This window comes from Cydia fagiglandana, chromosome Z, assembly GCF_963556715.1.
Source record: "Cydia fagiglandana chromosome Z, ilCydFagi1.1, whole genome shotgun sequence".
NCBI lineage: Eukaryota > Metazoa > Arthropoda > Insecta > Lepidoptera > Tortricidae > Cydia > Cydia fagiglandana.
In genome coordinates, this window is record NC_085959.1 from 18,766,260 (window position 1) to 18,789,531 (window position 23,272).

General features: G+C 36.9%; 2 protein-coding genes across 2 annotated transcripts in view; both read left to right on the forward strand.

Annotated features, from left to right (window-relative positions):
- LOC134679251 (uncharacterized) overlaps positions 1–23,272 on the forward strand; it is a 116,492-nt gene that overhangs the window by 43,696 nt on the left and 49,524 nt on the right. The window contains exon 5 of the mRNA XM_063538140.1: positions 1,213–1,369. Within this exon, the coding sequence (XP_063394210.1) occupies positions 1,213–1,369 (157 nt within the window). The remainder of the gene's footprint in view (positions 1–1,212; positions 1,370–23,272) is intronic.
- On the forward strand, positions 21,446–22,107 carry LOC134678076 (uncharacterized). The gene has a single exon (XM_063536519.1). The coding sequence runs from the start codon at positions 21,449–21,451 to the stop codon at positions 22,094–22,096; it is 648 nt and encodes a 215-aa protein (XP_063392589.1). The 5' UTR covers positions 21,446–21,448; the 3' UTR covers positions 22,097–22,107.

Here is a 23,272-nt window from a genome sequence, read left to right on the forward strand (position 1 = left end):
TTTAAATAACTTGCTGCCTCTGCCGCCAAGTCAAAGACGAAGTATGTATATGGTTGCTTATGGCAATTTTATTATTTGAGAAACTAAGAAGAATGGCTTACAGTTTATTAGAAACAGTTTTGTGGCATATTTTAAATGAATGTAACTACAAATTCGCGAACACTGTGGAAATTATACTTATTTACTCGATGCATAAAGCAACGATGTATGTGAAACATGATATCAACATGAAAGACTAAACTTATGTGACGAAAACGACAGTCAGACGGATACAAGGCGAAAAAATCAAAGATACATGAAAATAAACGGGTAGTAAAAATACACGACTCGTGTAAAACATACGCGTGATAATGATTATAGGTACGTGTTGGTTATATTTTGGGTGTAGTTTACTTTTAGTTTTTTCTATATAAAACTTGGGTTTCGTGGATTTTTTATTTTATTTATTTCATTGCATGTTTGAGAAAAGCACTATACATACCTCGGCGGGAAATGGGGTTGCCCGCGCTCAGACCTAGCCGGCCTCGCTTCGCTCGGCCGTCTATATGTCTTCGGCCGGCAACCCCTTTCGTCCCGGCCTCTGTAGTAATGTACTATTATAGGTAGGTAAATGATATGTCACTTTGGACGTCTGATAGTACACTACGAATTAACCTTGTTATGATGCTTAAAATATCTTAAATTTTAATAACTCTCTCTCCATTTTCCGTCATATTTTGGTGTCTTATCGCGTGTCGATCCTGTAAAACTGTTGGTTAATTATTATAACAGTAGGTCATACACATTTTATGGTCATGGTACATATTCTGAATATTTTCCATGTTTTACATTATTAACTAGAGTGCCATATTCGTCCAGATGGCGAAAAAGATGTTGTGTGTGTGTTGTGTGTGACCCTAGTTAATAATGTAAAACATGGAAGATATTTCGATTAGTTGATTACCTCGCAGTCAAAGTTGTCCCGCTGTACCCTATTCCTTTTTTAGTACTTTTCCCTATTCCCTGGTTTAGTACTTGAGACTTCAATAAGAAAAAACGTGTTATAATAATATGTAGGTACCTAGCTCGTTAACTTTTGTTGTATTGTCCAGAGAAGGGACCTTTTTCTGAAATATGTTTCACCTCAATATTGAATTTCCCCGCAATGTAACCCCAACACTTTTTTTTTACATTTATTATTACAATATTAAATAACGTTTACTTTACTTGTAGGCTAACTTCGAGCTGTCAAACCAATTGGCAGAATTCACGAGGAGTGGTGTACCTCCGTTGGAGGGGTTCGAATTCACTGACAACGACCAGCCTCATTACCGCTACCTCCTGTGGGCCGAGGAGCGGCCGAACATTGACGGAGTGTACGACTGGACTCGTGAGTACTACACTTATATAATATACATTATACTTACTTATTTACTTCGCTGGCTCAGCGACCCGAAGTGGATCTTGGCCTCAGACACTAGATTTCGCCATTCATTCCTATCCTGTGCGATCTCACGCCATTCAGCCGCTTGTATGCCACACAGGTCTTTCTGGACCTCGTCGATCCATCCTAGGCCTTCCGACCGGACGTCTCCAAGTTGGTCGCCCCAGATAAGCTCTTTTGGCCACACGATCCTCTCCCATCCTCTCCACATGGCCGAGCCAGCGAAGCAATGCATATTTTATATAATATACATTGTATTACATATAACCGTGACTTGGCGTATCTAGTGAAGGACGTATTATTGGTATAAGTTGCGTTGTAGTTTTACGTATGTTGAGTAAGGGTAGTGATGTTTAAACAGTAGGTAAATACAGGTGATACACGCTGTTATAGTTCCAATATTTTATTAATTTGGCATAGCTTCCAATAAACTGATTGGGTAGGCAAGTAGTAGGTAAAGTGCACGCGCGAATGTTAACTAAATGCCAATGATTTATGGATCTCTATTGTTTCCCATAAAGTTTTAAGTCATAATGTATTGTTTGTCCGCACTTTCGTTAGCTATAATTTGGTTTTTCTCAGAAACGCGTAACTTTTCAGGTTTGCCATAAAACAAACCTAATTTAACCTAACCTATCTATAGGATAACGTTACGAAATACAGAAATGTTAACGGTTTCAGAATTATGATTTACGCCGCGATTCGGGAAATGAATTAGAGATTAACTAGATACGATATAGTAAAGATAATGACGTTGCATGGCAAAAGGTACCTTATGAGGGCTGGCGCTTACGTCGCATAGCGCCGCAATAATATTGTAGCGGCGATAATAATAGCGTAAGCGCCAACCGCCATTAGGTACCTTTACTCGTAGGACGGCACAATTATCTTTACTATATCGTATCTAGTTAATCCCTAATTCATTTCCCGAATCGCGCCGTAAGAACCTGACAATTACATTATGACATTCAATAATTATTATTATGGATTTGGGTAATAAAATGTACGTTCGATTAATCTTATGAATATTTTTCCGTCTCCATCGTCCGTTTAACTTTGCACAGACTTGAACGGAACAAAGTGAGGGTGTCGGGGATCGTTATAAACGTTAACTTTCATAAAATAATAACATTAGTGATGATTTATTTTTGTAAACCTGTGTTGTGTACAGTCGCCATCAGATATATCGGAGCGGCCAAGGTGCTCACAAATATCTGAGCACGCCTCTATTGTCAAGGCGTTAGAGTGCTTGTTCAGATATTGTGAACACCTTGACCGCTCCGATATATCTGATGGCGACTGTACAATAAAGTTATTACTATTACAAAAATGCCATGCAGAGCAAAAAGTTTACGATTCATCCAGGTACACTTTGCCCAATATTTTGTGATAGGAATAGGTAGTATATAATATTTTTCACACAATCAGATGCTCTGAATGTTTTGGAATTGCTCTATATCCAAAGCAATTCCAAAAAAACCTTGTTAATTTAAATGAATATTTCAATTGAGTTATTTCATGCTCCGTGCCCAATCTTTCCGTGATTCCAATTATGGCCACCGCCACTAGACTGGCTCGCTAACCGTATAGATTTTGCAACCAACTCTGCGACAACGTAAACATTTTCATATATTCATGTGTAAATAGAATATTCATTATTCCAGGTATTTGTGTTTGGAAAACAACTTATGGGTTGGTATTTGTTGGTTTTAGTGTTGTGTTAGATATATTATATAGCTGTGCTGTTTTTTATACTATAATACTAATAGGTTTAGAATACTGTACATATCTGCTAACGTCAAAATCGAATAGTGTTAAAATTATTAAATATTTTTTTGTTTTTGTTTTCTGAAAACCACGGTGTATATATCTGAATGAAGATGAATGTTACCTTACGGATCGCCATTTGTCCGCCGTAGTCAAAGCCATATTAATTAGCGGCCGCTAATCAAGTGGAATCACGAAGAAAGCAATGTGATAAATGATGAAGCTATACGTAGGTATATAATTTCCCTCTAAACCTTGGTTTTAATAAATAATTTCAGGGCGATACGCGAATAAATCCCGCAGGCAGGTCAGGTCTATCAACATGTAGAAGACAAAGATCAATCTAACTTATCATGCATTCTTATCAAATTCACATATTAAAGCTTTTCCGTTTTGAGGTGCTTAGTTTAGACTTTAGAGCATCGCACGACGCTACAATTGATAACATGTGGTATGCGGTCACTGTCTAAATAATGTCTAATAACACTTACCTATGTGTTTCACTAGAATTTGTGGTGAAATATTTGGTTTACGAAACACACACAAACCAGGTATTGTTTCACAATGAAATAATTAGGCCCGAATTACTTCACTCTTCTAAATTAGGAATCAAACAATACCTAAAATAATAATTACATCTGGCACCGTACGTCCGCTCATGTGTTGGAAGTTTGAAGATCAATTAAATACTTTTTAATCTTAATGTACTTACTTTTAAAAGTTGCAGTTGTAGTACAATTTCTTATAGGTGGAGGCAGCCGAAGCCGGGCTAGTATATTCAGACATGCAGGGGCTTTATCATACTTTATTTTTTTAGCTGAAATTAAGCTATAAATGTAATATATATAATATAATCACAGAATTACCTACTTAGTCAGAAAATGGCACGATTCGATAGTAGATTACTATGTTCCGTACATTTAGTATAATTTGAGTTGCGAAGCTCTATTCCTGATTTGAATAATTAAGTGCCGCCTGTATGAATCTCGGTTACTCATCGACTCAAGTCCTAAAGGTATCAATAGATCGAGGGCGAAGTAGACCGATGGTGGCTGAAGCACGATTGATGGCGAGCCCGCGACCTCGTTGCGTGGACACGTCCAAGTACCCACGCCCGCCTAGAGCGGCGCCCATTTCATGAAGCTCTCACCTTTATGGGCCCGATTCGGATTTTAAAATAGATATCTATTAGATATCTTGTAGACATCACCAAGATACGATAACGATATGTTTAAGATCTAACCTGTCAAATTTGTCATTTGCGCGATTCTGGAGATTCTCTTGAACGATTTCCACAGGATATGACTTAGAGATCCAATTCACATCTATCTAATAGATATTTCACTCTAACGTAAAAGTGACATTGGTTTCCCGAATTACGCTGCAAAAGAGAACTAGTTGATATCTAAACTATAACGTATCTAGAATGGATCTTGTACGTGTCGTCTCTTGTGAATATCTTGAAGTTGGAATACCTCAGTATCATACCTATCTTATACCTTAAAGTCCTTAAACGAGCAATTTTTGTATATTTATTTATAAATATATATCGGGGATCTCGGAAACGACTCCTATGGACGCGGAAACGATTTAGATGAAATTTGCTATAGTATATGGGATTTCGGGGCGATTTATGAGAACTAATATTATGTTTACCGCGCAAAGCTCGGTCTACCAAATATTCATATTTATATCACAATCTTTATTTTTAGAAGATACATTGTTAACAATAAGCATCTAAATAAGGCAACTTCTTCCTTATTTGCATACAAGTATTATTCCAATTATTTCAATTTTAGCCGAAAAAAAAGCCTTCATCTTATTTAGGTGAAACAAATAACAGACTAAGGTGACAAGTTTTTTTAATGGTATCAGTCGATTGTTTTAAGAATCAAATGCCGGTTGTTTTAAGAATCAAATGTCTATGTATATGGAACACATGGTATTTAAACAGTAAGGTCAATGTGGCCAAATCCGGACAATTCCGTACACGAGCGTAACATATTTCTTCTTTTTTTTCAATCGTAGGAAAAAATAATCATCTGCTTTTAATTGCTAAAACTAAAAACAATCGCTGCATTGTCGATTAAATTATCAATTCTGTACTATTGTTTGAAAAAGAAAACGCTCATGTACTCAATTGCCCCTATGACGAAATTTAGCTTGTTTGTTACTGTACACCGTGGTATGGGGACCTTGCACTTTGAGACTATGCGCTGAAACTTGGCACAGTTGATCGTTAGCTGGTCTTGAGCAGAAACAGACCGGTAGACATCGAGAACCACGTCTCATTTAGTGGGGGGTCTCAAGTTCGACACTGCCGCGCTTCACTTGGAGCAATATTTCTCTAAAACTATACCTATTAGGGCATGTGATTTATCATTTTCGGATAAATTATGGATGAGGAATCTAGTTTCGGAACAAAAACAATGCACTATCTAACAAAAAAAAAGCATAAAGTAGAAAAGACTAAAAAACGTATTTTTGATATTTTCATAATTACCATTTTTTTTTAAAGTGTAGCAGGAATCTGAAAACAAAAAATACAGTCGTAAAGCTACACTTATTGCGTTTAAGAAAATATATAGTTTATTATACAAAACTGTTGATAAATGGGAGATAAAAAATAATATTAAGCGTGGGTCAGAGTGATCTCAATACAAAATATTATGAATGTGGGATAGTTACTTATAACTTGCTCTACAATCGTTTATTTTTCTTGTTTTTCGTAAATAACTCGTAAACGGTAGCTCACAGCAAAAAAATATCTTTTACGTAAATAATCTGTTTCAGATTTCTTATAAAGTAAGTGCTACTTTTTTTCGCTAAGATCAATATTACAAAAAAAATTTTGAAGGGAGAAAATAAATACTAAGGTCCCCTTTTTTAGTCATTCGTATATAATAAAGGATCCAATAAAGGATAAAATATTTGCTCCAGCAACAAGGTAAAGCTTTGATAACATTGCAAAGTGATATTGTAACTGGAACAAAAAAAAACATTTTGTGGCAGCGACAAATCATTTTAGTTTAAAAATGAGCAAAGTGATGTTGTTAGAACAACAAAATATAACTGCTTTGTTATATAAGTAAAATCTAACTTTAATAAATTAGCAAGGTACGTTTGTACCTGCAACAAAGGATAAAATCTTTGCTCCAGCAACAAGGTAAAACTTTGATAACATTGCAAAGTGACATTGTCACTGGAACAAACAGAAACGCTTTGTTGCAGTAACAAGCCACGTGATTTGATAAAACAGCAAAGTAGTTTGGTCGCTACGACAAAATATAGATGCTTTGTTGTAGAAGCTAAGTCTAACCTTGATAAATTAGCAATATTATATGAAGGCCATGACAAAGGAAACATAGGTTGTTCCGGTAGCAATGTAAATATTGTTACCGATACAATAAACTGTTGATTTACGGTTAGCAATAAAAAAGTTGTCGGTGGCAATAAGCTCGTTTTGTTTTCGCCACAAAGCTTATTGCTCTTACAACAACAAAAAAATGACAAAGCATTTATTGTGCTTTGTCAGCCGATTTTTCTCTCAGTGTACCCTTAACAATAAAGTCGCGTCGAGATTATTTTGATCATCTTGCCCTCTTAGCAACTACGAGTAGTGCTGCTGACTCTACAAGTATTTGTCATCATTACAAAGTTAAATGTGAACGTGGATCGAGACGTAAACTAATTACGTCCCTAGGAAGTAAGTGATCCCAGTGCCCTCTGCCCTCTGCAGACCGGCGGAACTCCGTCTCGCCGAGTGCCGAACCCCCTCGCCCCTCCCGGGCGCCGGACGGGACGAGTAACCGTTCAAAACAAATATGTTTTCGCTGCGTTTCTCGTTTCTGTGCGCGATAAAGCGTTAAAAAGTACAAACAATATAATTATTCACTAAGTTTGTTAAACAATGCACGTTTCCTTAATATGTGCCTTTACGTACTTTTATTTTACGTACAGTTTAAAAATGAACCGTGATTATTACAATGTTTTATGTCCACGCACTTGATCGTCCACGATGGTACAACTTCAACTTGTGTTGTTATTGTAATTATAGTGGGTTTCATGGTAATATATCAACATACGTATAAGCGATTTATTTCTCCTAATCGGAATTTGACGTTAATGGACATAGCTATTTAATACTAAAATGAAAGTGCATGAGTTGATTAATGTTATTAACTTGAAACTTTTATTCCATCGCCCCAAACGTTTTTTTTTCTGCCTATTAAGCAGGCCACTGACGAGCCTTCCAAATGGATGCCGTTACGTTTTTGACATTCATGGACCGATTTTGGATTGCAGCCACGCTATTTGGACTGTTGGAAGGCTCGTCAGTGGACACCTTTAGCATGTCCATTACATATACATATATAAATTACAGCATTAGTAAAATTCTACTTTAATTCTAGTAAGACTTAGAGTTCATTCATAGTCTTTAAAATAAGCAACAATCGGACTAAGGTTACAATGCGTAATTCACGAAGGCTGATGTTTGCTTGTAATTTCATACAAAAATTTAAGGACAGTATACCTTATAAACCTTAAATAGGGTAACGTCAAACCGTCTCCTGTCTGTCAAATTCTACGGTGAATGGCAAATAGTCATGCCATAATAGGAAGTTTACATTCACATGCAACTTTTTGTTTTCGAAACGTTCCAACGGTTGGCTACTCGCAACCGTGCAGACATCTCGAAAACGCCAGTGTAACATGACCGTGAGATTCGTAACAACCTATGCGTAAGGAGAGCTTACTTAATTATACCAATTTCTTTAGTCGTTGACTCGCGTATGATAAGTAAGCCATATTAATAATGAATTACAGCACCACATTGAGTAACTGAATCACATTGACGTGATTGACGTTGGGTGAGCTTTTATAAGATAATTAAAGCGAATATTTATTAAGTTAAGATTAAAACGCGATTATAACACCCTAAATCAAATAATCTGAAAATTTTCAGTTAAATGCCTATAAATATCTTCAATAAAAAAAAGTTTCACTTGCATTATGGTTTCATAGAACCACACAATACTTTTTATTGTTATGAATTTCAGAGATGGGCAAATTTTATTCGAATGACGAATAACGAATGAAAATAACGAAATTTATCGCGAATGACGAATAAAAATGTCGGATGATTAATCTTATTCGAATAAATTATTCGTCGAATAATTCATCCGCGAATAATTTATTAGTCGAATGAATTGCCACGAATATTTTGTTTACTGGAATACCTTATAAAGTTTTCACGGTTGCGAAAGATTTCGCAACTGTTGGCTCGATTCGGGAAATGAATTAGAGATTCACTAGATATGAAATAGTAAAGATATGTGACGTTCCACGGCAAAAGGTACCTTTTATATTTATTTATTTTTTATTTATTTACTATTCACTAGATATGGAATAGTAAAGTTATGTGACGTTACATGTTAAAAGGTACCTTATGGCGAGTAGAATCGCGCCGTCTGATGGGCAATACAACTACCTACAAGTCCTGCAACTATTTAAATAGTTACTGTAAATATAAATTACGCGTTGTGAGATTCGCTCTGAAGCAAACAACTGCTAAGAAAATTTGATTTTCTCACTCTTTTAATATACCTATAGCTATCTCTTTCTAGGTCTTACTAGAAAGTTACTAATATAACTTTGTGTGTGAGTAATTCATTGTTCACGCTAATCCTTTGTTTATTATTAACCTGGGCTTATCCTTTTACCCTTAACAGTAAAAACAAGTCATATTAAACGTATTATTAAGTATTATACGTGTTGTTCATTTTAATGGAATAAGCCAAAAAACTAAAATATTTTTCGTGGTTTTATTAGAATGAAATAACGAATAAATCATTCGCCATTTGAAAAGTGGTCGAATGATTTATCCGTGAATAAATCATCCGCGAATAAAAATATCGTGAATTATTGTTTATTCGAATGATGCCGATCTCTGGTTATGATGTCGTGCTAAGTATAATGTAGTGTAATGTTATAACATAACATTTGTTGTAGTCACATCACCAAATTTATGATTAAGTTACTTTGAAGGCTTGAGCCGAGCGCTTCCTGCGCGCGTGTTAAATAGGCCCCACACCAAGGCCTCCCCACCGGCCCAAATTATAATCGAACACGGGCGCGAACGCGAAGGGGAAATCTAACCAAACAGGAGGTCGCCAATGAATGGCCCTTCTATAGCAATAATACCCCTTCCATCGAAAACTATCAAATTATTGCTATACTTATTTATAAACCGGGTCACTCGCGTATTTTAGATCGTGTAACACTCAACATGTTTCAATCCGTTTATGAGATGAATCAATCTTATAAAATACAAACCCATCAAATGAGGGTCTTAACAAGCGCTGTGCTTTTCGTTTTGGATCAGAAATATTTAAGATTTATCAGAATTACTAGAATTATAGTTCGTTTTTTTTAGCATTAGAAAGAACTCCACAGAAGCAAGCGTGCAGTTTTTATCAGGCTCTTTAATTGTTAATAATTATTGAATTATCTAATGTAACATGGTCAATACATATAATTTACTTCAAATTATTACCGCTAAAAGTGCTGGATTTGGAACCACACGTTTACTTCTGCGAAGTTCTTTCTAATGCTAAAAAAAACGGATTATAGTATAGAAAAGCTTTTGGAATATACAAGGTGGATTTTTTTGATGGGGCATCGAGGGCAGTTACCATATCCCTTGCTGATACGTAAAAATGTACCATCAGTTTGGCATTGACATAAACTTTATCGTGAACGTAATTTACTTTCTATGTATCTCTTTCGCACTAATATGTCAGTACGAGCGAGATGCATAGAAAGGAAACTACGTTCACGATAGCGTTTATGTCAATGCTCAACTGATGGTAGCCGTATTGGTCTCAGTAGACCGTCCCTAAGTCTTTAAAGTAGGTATAATGTGTGGCATTTACAGGTTTTGGAAAAATTTTACAGTCAGTGATATTATCGTCAATTATGACTAACTTTCTAAACTTGTAGAAGTTTAAGACGAGAGACTAGCAAGAACTTGCATTCAATTTTCATTACATTGAGTTATCTGATCAAAATGTTGAATACAGTTTATCTTAGTAGTCGGCAAACTAACGTAAATTGCATGAAAATTCTTGCTAAACGACACCGATTTTTGAAATTCGACCGCTCGATTTCGTGTATTTCGTTCAATAATACCTGGACTACCAGGCATTTAAAATCCTACTAATAGAAATTGAAAACGAGAGGTCAATAGGTACCACTCGATTCCCAATAACTATTGCTCGTATTTCAAAAATTAGCATTTCGCCGTTTTCCACCGATTTTCGAGTGACGAAATCGAACGATCGAAATTCAAAAATCGGCCCCCAGGTCGCTACCACTTACCAGTACGAGTGCGATACTAAACTGTACCACCAGTACTGTATTACATACAAGGAAACTTTTACTTGAACGATGGTTTATTTCATAAAGAACTTCCTCATATATGGAAGGCAAATAAAAATTTTCGGCTCGATTCGGGAAATGAATTGCATCTCTACTAGACCTCAACAAGTTACGATACGGATAATTTAAAGATATCTGTAAGATAAATATGTCAAATTGACGTTTCCGCGATTCTGGAGGCCCTCTTGAACGATTTCGACAAGTTATGACTTAGATATCCAAGTCACATCTAGTCGATATCTAATGTAAATCTAGTTGATCTCTATATCGTCTCTAGATCTTGTGATTATCTCGTTTCCCGAATACGCGTGTTTGCCTATGTCATCTAGATAATAAAAACAGAAGAGTGAACACTACAGTGGATTACACCATACTCGTACATGAATACGTATATTATACAGATACCGTGCAATAACTGCTAGAATCATGACCCCTATTTTTTGTGTTACCATAGCTGGCTATAAAGTCTCCCAACATTTTTAATAAAGAAGCAAAGTTTCTCAAGTATTATCTGGCGGGCTTTAAGGTATCTCTAGTTAAGGAGAGCTCGTTACTGCCGCGACGTATAGTCGCGGGCGCGACTCTGTTAACTGTCGTATTAACAGACAATGATCATAAAAGTTACGACGTTAACAACATGCCCTTCTCGGGCTATATCTTGTGAGGAATATTCCTTGCCTAGCAGATTATAGTATTTTTACAATCGTGATATAATAGAGAGCTTTTCAGTCGAGTACCGTGTTTAGGCAACGAAGCTTGCTGAGTTACCTAAGTCAGGTACGAGATTGAAAAGCTTGATTATATCACTATTGTATAAGTACAATACTTTTTCTACGAGCCAACAAAAATAATACTTTAAACTAGTAGAATCATACAAACAAACCAAACCAAAAGTATACACAGCTGAGATACGCAAGCAGCCGCGATACCTTCATACTGGTACGCGCCCCGACCGCCGCCGCGCCCGGCGCGTTGGTCAACGACACCTTCTCGTAACACATGAGGCCCTGGTACTTGCTCCGCGCTAAATTAAATTTTTAGACAGTTGTTTTCTCGATTTTGGCCACCCTAGCCTATGGAGACTAACAAGCGAGACTAAGTGGTTTTCGTAGTCTATGGATGTTGCTATTTTAAGGGTGTCACATGCGCGTTTCTGACTTATGAACCAATTGTTTCTACTATACAACCTAAAAATAAATAATTAATTTGAGCTTTGGTTTTGTTTCGTCCTGTTGATCGCGGAGAGCTGTGATTGGTCAATTTCATTATAGTTAACTAAACTGTATCGTAATGAATATTATAGTAGAGTTGGGAGCCCATATATTAAAAAATACCCACTTGAAGTTTGGTATAAGAAATCTTAATTCAAGAATTATAGTCGACGAGTAGGAAAACAAGTTTATCTACTCGTCGACTATAATTCTTGAATTAAGATTTCATATACCAAACTTCAATTGGGTATTTTTAATGTGTGGGCTCCCAACTCAACTATAATATTCATTACGATACAGTTTAGTCAACTATAATGAAATTGACCAATCACAGCTCTCCGCGATCAACAGGATGAAACAAAAGCATAGCTCAAATTAATTATTTATTTTAGGTTGTATAGTAGAAACAATTGGTTCATAAGTCAGAAACGAGCATGTGACACCCTTAAAATAGCAACATCCATAGGCTACGAAAACCACTTAGTGTTGCTTGTTAGTCTCCATAGGCTACGGTGGCCAAAATCGAGAAAACAACTGTCTAAAAATTGAATTTAGCGCGGAGCAAGTACCAGGGCCTCATGAGTACGAGAAGGTGTCGTTGACCAACGCGCCGGGCGCGGCGGCGGGGGCGCGTACCAGTATGAAGGTATCGCGGCTGCTAGCGTATCTTAGCTGTGAATACTTTTGGTTTGATTTGTTTGTATGATTCTACTAGTTTAAAGTATTATTATTTTTGGCTCGTAGATAAAGTATTGTATACAATAGTGATATAATCAAGCTTTTCAATCTCGTACCTAACTTAGGCAACTCAGCAAGCTTCGTTGCCTAAACACGGTACTCGACTGAAAAGCTCTCTATTATATCACGATTGTATAATAGTACATTACTACAGAGGCCGGGACAAAAGGGGTTGCCGGCCGAAGACATATAGACGGCCGAGCGAAGCGAGGCCGGATAGGTCTGAGCGCGGGCAACCCCATTTCCCGCCGAGGTATGTATAGTGCTTTTCTCAAACATGCAATGAAATAAATAAAATAAAAAATCCACGAAACCCAAGTTTTATTTATAGAAAAAACTAAAAGTAAACTACACCCAAAATATAACCAACACGTACCTATATCATTATCACGCGTATGTTTTACACGAGTCGTGTATTTTTACTACCCGTATATTTTCATGTATCTTTGATTTTTTCGCCTTGTATCCGTCTGACTGTCGTTTTCGTCACAAAGGTTTACATAGTCTTTCATGTTGATATCATGTTTCACATACATCGTTGCTTTATGCAGTAAATAAGTATAATTTCCACAGTGTTGACGAATTTGTAGTTACATTCATTTAAAATATGCCACAAAACTGTTTCTAATAAACTGTAAGCCATTTTTCTTAGTTTCTCAAAGAATAAAATTGCCATAAGCAACCATATACATACTTCATCTTTGACTTAGCGGCAGAGGCAGCAAGTTATTTAAAATCAATTCTGCTTACGCTGCCAATTCCAACACATACGATGACAATTAATATTAATTTCATTATTTCGTCGGAACTCATATTAAAGTCAAAAAATCAACAACGCACCATAAATCCAATAAAACAGAATGAATATTTTTCAACTTTACCTCCATAACAATTTAAAAAAATCATTACGCGTGTTTGAGTAGACCTTTTTACCGCTAACGTTTAGATGAAATATTTTAAAGATTTTTATTTGTGTAGTTAAATTTATAATTTAAAATTATAGAATGTATTATTTATTAAGTTCATGTTGATTTTATACAAATAAAACTGCAAATTATAGCAAACATTGTTTTTTGTTTTTTTTTTATAGGCGTAGTGGCAGAGTGTCATTACGAACCATAAAGCAATAACTGCCTCTAGTTTTTTTTAATGGATGAATGCCACGATGCTGTGTCACAAATATCTGTGAAATGAAAATTAAAAAAGAGGACTTTGCCGGCCTAGGCCTGCAAGATGTGTATGAAATTCCATTAACGACCTTTTGTCCTAGCCGCACCTGAAACGTCATACTTCGCAGCCTATTATAAGGAACATAACATCAATATTTCATTGCATGTTTGAGAAAAATACTATTACGCATATTGAGTTTTTATATACTGTATACAACCACTGGAGCTGGTGCTAGAAGAGGAACGTTACCTATGTATTAATTGTGTAGGTATGTGAAAAAAATGTAGCAGTTGTATAATCACCAGTCAGGATAGTAGCAGGCTTCGTGTGGAAGTACCTAAAACGGGGTGAAAGTAATAAATTGTTTTCTGAACGAATTAGGATTGTTCATTTTTTTAGACCCCCATTTTTATTTTATTTTCTGAAAATATAGGTTAATTTAAGATACCAATTTGAATGATTTAGTAATTCGTGGCTCGGTTGAATATTTATAATTTATTGAAAATATGAGATACGACTTCTCGTAAATTACATGTCGTCGGCTGATTAGGATAATGCACAAGCAACAACAAGTATTAAAAAAATAGTTGTCATTGTCAATTTATTGTAATGTCACCTGTCGACAATGTCAGTGTCACGTGTTTCTATAAATAACAATCGACTGGAATGGAAAACTCGTTTATTTTGAATCATTAATTTCAAAATACCTACGCTATAAATTTGAGAAAGCTGATTCCAGAAATCTGCCTAAGTTATATAATATAACTTAGTTTTATTGGAGTATGTATCCATATAGCATCCAACTCCAACCATAACTTGGCTGAAATCAAGGGAGCAAAAATACAAATGTAAGTTACCTACATCATATATATTTTAACTGATTCGATTTGTAAGAAGATTGGATTCATAAAATCGTTACAAGCGTCCATTGCTAAAGGTAGCTTAGCACCCAGTGGGTGCTTTCTACCGGCTTGTCACCATTGTTTGGATATTGTACTACATACTTATACTACTATATTAGGAACATGCCAATTTTGCTAATTATATCCTATTATTTCAGGTCATCCTGATTCCTATTTAGATACAGCTGTGAGATATGTAACTGCACTTGGGCCCAGAACAAAGTTGAGCATTTTGTATTGAAACGAACGTCATATTAATTATTAATAGTCGTAATACTTTACGACCGTAAATAATGCCTGGGAACAGAGTAAATAACAAACCATACACTTCTCTTCTGGATGGTCAACAAGAAGCCATCATTGTCAGATGCTCGTGCAGAACATGATAAACATACATTTAATGTAAAGTTACTATTTTTTTTGGAAACATATATAACATATTTCCCAAATTAATAAAAAAGTAGGTAAATAAAAACATGTTTTATTATTCACAACTCTTTATTAAGTCTTGTCCACCATGATATCAGCAGCTTGAACTGCAACATGTACCTGGAAATTAGAAATTATATCTTTTTAAAGCAGTTTCAGGCTGAATTTTGAGTATGGGTATGTATTCTTGTATATTCCTTCTTTCTAGTAGGCACCATCTCTGTTTAACGGTTTGCCTTTAGATACTCTGGCTACATTACCACAGAAAATAAATAGATACCACAACCCTACCAATAAAGTGAGTTTTTAAATACTTAATTGTAGTAAATTAATATTAATTTTATACTTACATCGACGTGATTCTCACAGCAATACTGTGTGTAACACGTGAAGTAGCTAGGTATTCCAAGTTTAATTCACGGCACCATCTTTTCACGTCGTAGGTCTTCGTGGATTCAAACTATTATTTTTGTGAATCATTCCTACACATAGGAACAAGGTTTTTGATATATTATTAAGCAATGAAATCTACTGTTTAGGTATTAATTATAAATCAAATTGTAACAAACAAGCGCAGCGGTTTAACTGAAAAATTTTGTTATGACAATCGATGACAATGATAACTTTGACAATACGTGAGTGACAGATTTATTTACTATGGTTCGATAACTTTTATTATGCAATGACTTTACATTCAGCCCAGGAGAAGGTCAAACTAAGGTCATAAGGATATTTGTTGAAATATCTTCAATCCTCAATTATTATATCGCAGCAAATGTCGGAAACTGTTTAAAAACCTTATATCTCGAAATGGTTTTCGAAATAGAACATTTGAAAAAAAATGAACAATCCTAATTTTAGGATTGTTCATTTTTTTTAGACCCCCATTTTTATTTTATTTTCTGAAAATATAGGTTAATTTAAGATACCAATTTGAATGATTTAGTAATTCGTGGCTCGGTTGAATATTTATAATTTATTGAAAATATGAGATACGACTTCTCGTAAATTACATGTCGTCGGCTGATTAGGATAATGCACAAGCAACAACAAGCATTAAAAAAATAGTTGTCATTGTCAATTAATTGTAATGTCACCTGTCGACAATGTCAGTGTCACGTGTTTCTATAAATAACAATCGTCTGGAATGGAAAACTCGTTTATTTTGAATCATTAATTTCAAAATACCTAAGCTATAAATTTGAGAAAGCTGATTCCAGAAATCTGCCTAAGTTATATAATATAACTTAGTTTTATTGGAGTATGTATCCATATAGCATCCAACTCCAACCATAACTTGGCTGAAATCAAGGGAGCAATAATACAAATGTAAGTTACCTACATCATATATATTTTAACTGATTCGATTTGTAAGAAGATTGGATTCATAAAATCGTTACAAGCGTCCATTGCTAAAGGTAGCTTAGCACCCAGAGGGTGCTTTCTACCGGCTTGTCACCATTGTTTGGATATTGTACTACATACATACTACTATATTAGGAACATGCCAATTTTGCTAATTATATCCTATTATTTCAGGTCATCGTGATTCCTATTTAGATACAGCTGTGAGATATGTAACTGCACTTGGGCCCAGAACAAAGTTGAGCATTTTGTATTGAAACGAACGTCATATTAATTATTAATCGTCGTAATACTTTACGACCGTAAATAATGCCTGGGAACAGAGTAAATAACAAACCATACACTTCTCTTCTGGATGGTCAACAAGAAGCCATCATTGTCAGATGCTCGTGCAGAACATGATAAACATACATTTAATGTAAAGTTACTATTTTTTTTGGAAACATATATAACATATTTCCCAAATTAATAAAAAAGTAGGTAAACAAAAACATGTTTTATTATTCACAACTCTTTATTAAGTCTTGTCCACCATGATATCAGCAGCTTGAACTGCAACATGTACCTGGAAATTAGAAATTATATCTTTTTAAAGCAGTTTCAGGCTGAATTTTGAGTATGGCTATGTATTCTTGTATATTCCTTCTTTCTAGTAGGCACCATCTCTGTTTAACGGTTTGCCTTTAGATACTCTGGCTACATTACCACAGAAAATAAATAGATACCACCACCCTACCAATAAAGTGAGCTTTTAAATACTTAATTGTAGTAAATTAATATTAATTTTATACTTACATCAACGTGATTCTCACAGCAATACTGTGTGTAAAACGTGAAGTAGGTAGGTATTCCAAGTTTAATTCACGGCACCATCTTTCACGTCGTAGGTCTTCGTGGATTCGAACTATTATTTTTGTGAATAATTCCCACGCATAGGAACAAGGTTTTTGATATATTATTAAGCAATGAAATCTACTGTTTAGGTATTAATTATAAATCAAATAGTAACAAACAAGCGCAGCGGTTTAACTGAAAAATTTTGTTATGACAATCGATGACAATGATAACTTTGACAATACGTGAGTGACAGATTTATTTACTATGGTTCGATAACTTTTATTATGCAATGACTTTACATTCAGCCCAGGAGAAGGTCAAACTAAGGTCATAAGGATATTTGTTGAAATATCTTCAATCCCCAATTATTATATCGCAGCAAATGTCGGAAACTGTTTAAAAACCTTATATCTCGAAATGGTTTTCGAAATAGAACATTTGAAAAAAAATGAACAATCCTAATTATGCAATGTATAGAGTTGAAGTGCACAGCTATTTATAACACAGAAATATATAAAGTTGAGGTGCACAGCAACCAATAACACATCAATATATAGAGTTGAGGTGCACAGCTATCAATAACACATCAATATGGGTAAAGAATTTAGCTAATGTTCCTCCTGTAGGTACTAGCACCAGTTCCAGTGGTTGCGAACAGTTTAAAAAACTCATTCAACATATCAATTAAGTCCTGGACATGTACCTACTTCCTAGGCCAGTCGAATTAGATCCAAAAAAAGTGTTTTGAGGAATTAATTCCCAGCAAGCTGGATATAGTGGATATCGTCCTAATACCTTTATTTGATGCATGCGTAGTTATTGTATAGTTTGTTTTTTTTGGCATTAGAAATAAGGTAAACAATTTGATGTGTCTTTTAATTGAAAAACACATTTTAAAAATAAGTTACGGCAAATATGTAACAATTATAAATCTAACTAACATTCTTATTCTACAAAACGAGCTGAAGGTGATCAAACGTGACTACATAGACGCAACTCAATTTGTGGAACTTAAGAATGAGGTTGAAAACTGAAAACTAAGTTCCATTGTTAACAACCAGTACGACTATGTCAATAAGCAAAGGGGTGCCTATTTAATGGTATCAGACAGCTATGACAGTGGCCCTATGGCTATGCAGACGCTGCATGCAGAAGATTTCAATAAAACGCAATCTTCTATAGGCAAAAAACTGGACTCGCAAATCATATCTCCAAAAGTTGGGGGTATGCGGCAGCACTCGACTATTCAAAAGTTAACCGACCGCGAGCAAGAATCAGCGGTTACCTCGCCCGAGCCGCGTACCAGTACCGCTAACTTATCGGTTAACGAAGGCGCCGATGCATGTGTAGTCGTCTCACTTGCGCACAGCGACGGGCAGGCGCTCTCGAACATTGCCAATGTCGAACGCGATACAAGTGCGAGTAGTGCGACACCAGCCAATACACAGATCACTACTACAAATACAAAGTGTGTTATCTTACCAAACAATGCGGAGCAATCAACTTTTTGTAATGATAATAAATGCACTCGACAGATTAATTCTAAAAGTAAGGCCGCTGAGATAATCACCGAATGCACAATTCAATCTGAACAAATAGTTAAGAACATGAATATTGAATAGTCCTTCGTGGAAAAAAGTAACTTATAAAAAGCGTAAATACACATATCCTGGTTCTGGACGATTGGGCAAAGCCGAAATTGGGCCGAACGCTAAATTTAAAGCCGCTGAAGTCAAATTACCAATTTTTATTTCTAATGTGTCGATAGATACAAAGGATAGCGATATTGCCGACTACATCAGAGCCCGAACACAAGAAGACGTAACTGTATTTAAAATCAACAGAAAGTCATTAAAGCACTATAATTCATATAAGGTGTATATATCAAAAAATAAACTCGACGTTGTTTTAAGTGACGCGTTTTGGCCGGACGGCGTAACTTTCAGGCGGTTCGTATATGATAAGATTGATAAGCGAAAATCGCAGGACGGCATATCTCATCAACTTAAGTAATCTATGGATATTGAATCACATATATGTAAAATAATTAGCTACAACTGCAAATCAATAAAACGCTCAGTGGATGACGTCAGACAACTATGCCGGTCAGCTGATATTATCTGTCTTCAGGAAACCTGGTTGTTTCCCCATGGGCTACAGTACCTTAGTGAAATACACCCTGATTTCGAGTACACGGGAAAGTCAGCTGTAGACACGTCGTCGGGCATCATCAGAGGGCGACCTTACAGTGGAGTGGCGATATTGTGGCGCAGGAGTCTATTCAATTCGGTATCTATCATTAAGTGCAACAGTGATCGTATCGCGGCTATAAAAATCGCCCTTAAAAATCGTTCACTTATCGTGTGCTGTGTGTATATGCCAACCGATGTGACGGACAATCTGCCGGAGTACATAGACTGCCTTGGTGAGTTGAAAGCAATTATTGAAAACAGTGACGTAGAAACCGCATACCTGTTAGGTGATTTTAATGCTCATCCGGGTGAGACGTTTGGCGTTGAAATGATAAACTTTTGTGCTGAAAATAATCTGGAATGTGCGGATATAACTAAGTTAGGCCTCGCGTCGAATACCTATACCTACGTCAGCGAGGCGCACGGCTGCCGGCGCTGGCTTGATCACTGCCTAGCTACGCAATGCGCGTGGGACACAATTTTAGAGATAAGTGTGATTTATGACACCTTTTGTTCTGATCATTATCCGTTGTGTATTGAATGCCGTTTAGAGCTTGTTCCGCCTAAACTTGTAATTAATAATAATGAATGTAATAAAGTAATTTGGGGTGACAGGGACGGGGCACAAATAGATAAATATTATGAAATATGTAATGATAGATTAAATTTAATTGATTTTCAAGGTTTTGACATTTGTTGTAATATAAATTGTAGTAATATTAGTCATCGACATTTAATTGATTGTTTATATGGAGATATCGTTAATATTTTATCAGACGCTGCGGTCCAAAGTTATCATCAAGCCTGTGGCCGTAATAGGAAGGGTAAAAAAGTCGTGGGCTGGAATAAACATGTCCGGGACGCCCACGGGCGGGCTAGGGTGCACTTTCAGGAGTGGGTCAACTTTAATAAGCCTATGTCGGGAATAATTTACGAAAATATGTGCGCAAGTCGTAAAATATTCAAAAGCAAGTTGAAATGGTGCCAAAATCATCAAGAGCAAATTAAGTTAGATATCTTAGTGTCGCATCATGGCTCTAAAAAATTCAAACAATTTTGGAAGGCCGTTAAGAAACTGGATGGTCAGCCTGGCGTGCCCGTGAGCGTCGGACAAGTAAGTGAGCCGGAATCCATTGCTAATATGTTTGTTGGTCATTTTAAAATAGAATCTCCATTAGGCCCAGCGCAGCAAGGGGTTGATGACGGGGCCTGTCGTGAGTCGGACCTTGTTCGTTTTACCTCTGAACAGGTCAAACATGTGATCACAAAAATGACCAGAGGAAAGTCACCGGGCCACGACGGGCTCAGTATAGAACATTTACAGTTTGCGGGCAAACAGCTTTATGCAGTTCTGGCTAAATTTTATTTTTTGTGCATGTCTCACTCATACCTACCCCATGACCTAATGAAGACCATTGTTGTGCCTATTCTCAAAGATAAAACTGGCGATGTTTCTAGTAAGTCCAACTACCGGCCCATCTCGCTTGCTGCTGTGCTGGCTAAGGTACTGGATAGCCTACTGGACGCACAACTTGGGAAGCATTTAAACTTACACTATGCGCAGTTCGGGTTTCGCCCGGGTCTATCCACGGAAAGTGCAATCCTAAGTTTAAAACACACGGTACAGTATTACACTGAGCGTCAGACACCTATATACGCCTGCTTCCTGGATTTATCCAGGGCATTTGACCTTGTGTCGTACGATGTCCTTTGGAATAAGTTAAGGGAGCAAAAAGTACCGGCGGAACTACTCCGAATATTTCAATACTGGTACCTTAAGCAGAGCAATAGCGTCAGATGGGCTGGTAGGTTTTCTCAGTCGTACAGGTTGGAGTGTGGGGTGAGGCAGGGGGTATAACCTCCCCCAAGCTCTTCAACCTGTACGTTAACGACCTGATCGAGGGATTGAGCAGCACTACGGTAGGATGCAGAGTTGATGATGTTAGTGTCAACAATATCAGCTACGCGGACGACATGGTGCTGCTCAGTCCAACGGTCAGGGCGTTGAGAAAACTACTAAGCGTATGCGAAGAATACGTAAGTAAACATGGCTTACTGTATAACGCTAAGAAAAGCGAATTTATGGTATTTAAGGCCGTCGAGGGTAAGCTACCGGAAAGTGTACCTGCCATAAAACTTAATAATAATAACCTTAAGCGCGTGTATACATTTAAGTATCTTGGACACTATATCACCGACGACCTTAAAGACCAATTAGATATAAAAAGGGAGCGCAGGGCACTGGCAGTCCGATGCAACATGCTAATAAGGAGGTTTGCACGGTGTAGCCAACAGGTAAAAATAACGTTATTTAAAGCCTATTGCCAGGTTTTCTACACATGCAGCCTCTGGATTAGTTATGCGCAGAAGACTATCAGTTCCCTGCGCGTCCAATATAATAATGGTTTCAGGATGTTGTTGGGGCTGTCCCGTTTCTGCAGCGCATCGGGCATGTTTGCACAAGCTCGCACGGATGACTATTATGCCATAATACGCAAGAGAACTGCCTCGTTGCTCTGCAGAGTGCGGGCCAGCTCCAACCCCATCCTGGCCACTGTAGCGGGCCGATACGACTCACCTATAATGCGGCATTTTGAGCGTGTTTTAACCGCTACTAGGTGAATATTATTGTTATTGTTGTCTGTGTGTGTTTGTTTATTTATGATTATGTTCCACTAACACTTAGTCTCAGTGCCGGATTTAGACATTTGCCGCCCGTAGGCTATGCCGATTTAGCCGCCCCTATCCGCCTAGCTTATAGGTTTTTTTAAAGTACTTTCCTATCAGAGGCGTTTAATTTTATAGTACAACACACCAGTGGCGGCGCGTCAAACATATCCATAGGCAAGCCGGGGCTAATTTGACATACATATTTCCTTTACAACTCTGTTCAAACGTCCAAAAGTAGGCAAGCCGGTGGGAATCGGCTTTTATGGACGCGCCGCCACTGCAACACACCATAGCCATATTAAAATGCATAGAAGGTGACGTCACTAATGTCACATTCTAGATTTATATGGGCTGTTTTTGTCACTTAATGAAGTGCGACCTCGTTATATTTGCCTGATCTGATCGGTGACCCGTGGGTACCGCTGGGTTTTGGCCATTGAGAATCAAGGTGAGGCATTGGCAGTCAGGCTGGATATAGCTAAGGAGTTCGGTCGAATCGGTCGGGTCTGGCATCGAGTCTGGTCGAGGGACTATGCTATACAAATGGATCGCTAGCTTTTTGGCCAGTAGACGCATATGAGTCGTATTGTAGACGGAAGCTGCTCCGATAATGTGGACATTACCGCTGGCGTTCCACTAGGTTCTGTGCTATCATTGCTGCATATCAATGATAATAATTGCTTTGCAGATTGCAGAGATGACAGTAGTAGGGATACGCAATACACAGGCCGTGCCAATATCCCTCATTCTGTGGTGCTGGAAAGTCATGAAAAGCTTGTATCTGATATCGAGAGCACTTTATCGATCCTGAGTTTCGGCATGGGATCGGAACCATTTAGTGAGATTCAATACCACGAAGACAATAAGAATCGACGACTAGCCCAAACTCGACACAATATAGTCAGATGGGTCACAAAAAATGATGTTAGTAAAATGAAAACGAGAAAATAGTAAGTACTAGGTAAAATTTTAGGGTTCTGTACTTCAAAAGGAAAAAAACGGAACCCATAATACCACGAAGACAGAAGAATCGACGACTATCCCAAACTCACAATGTAGTCAGATGGTGGTCAGATAGGTCACAAATTTTAATAATGTAGGTAATTAGATGAAAACGCGAGCGTAGCG

What these genes read in the sequence shown, in the direction of transcription:
- LOC134678076 (XM_063536519.1), top strand. Translation starts at nt 21,449, where the DNA reads ATGGTGCTGCTCAGTCCAACGGTCAGGGCGTTGAGAAAACTACTAAGC.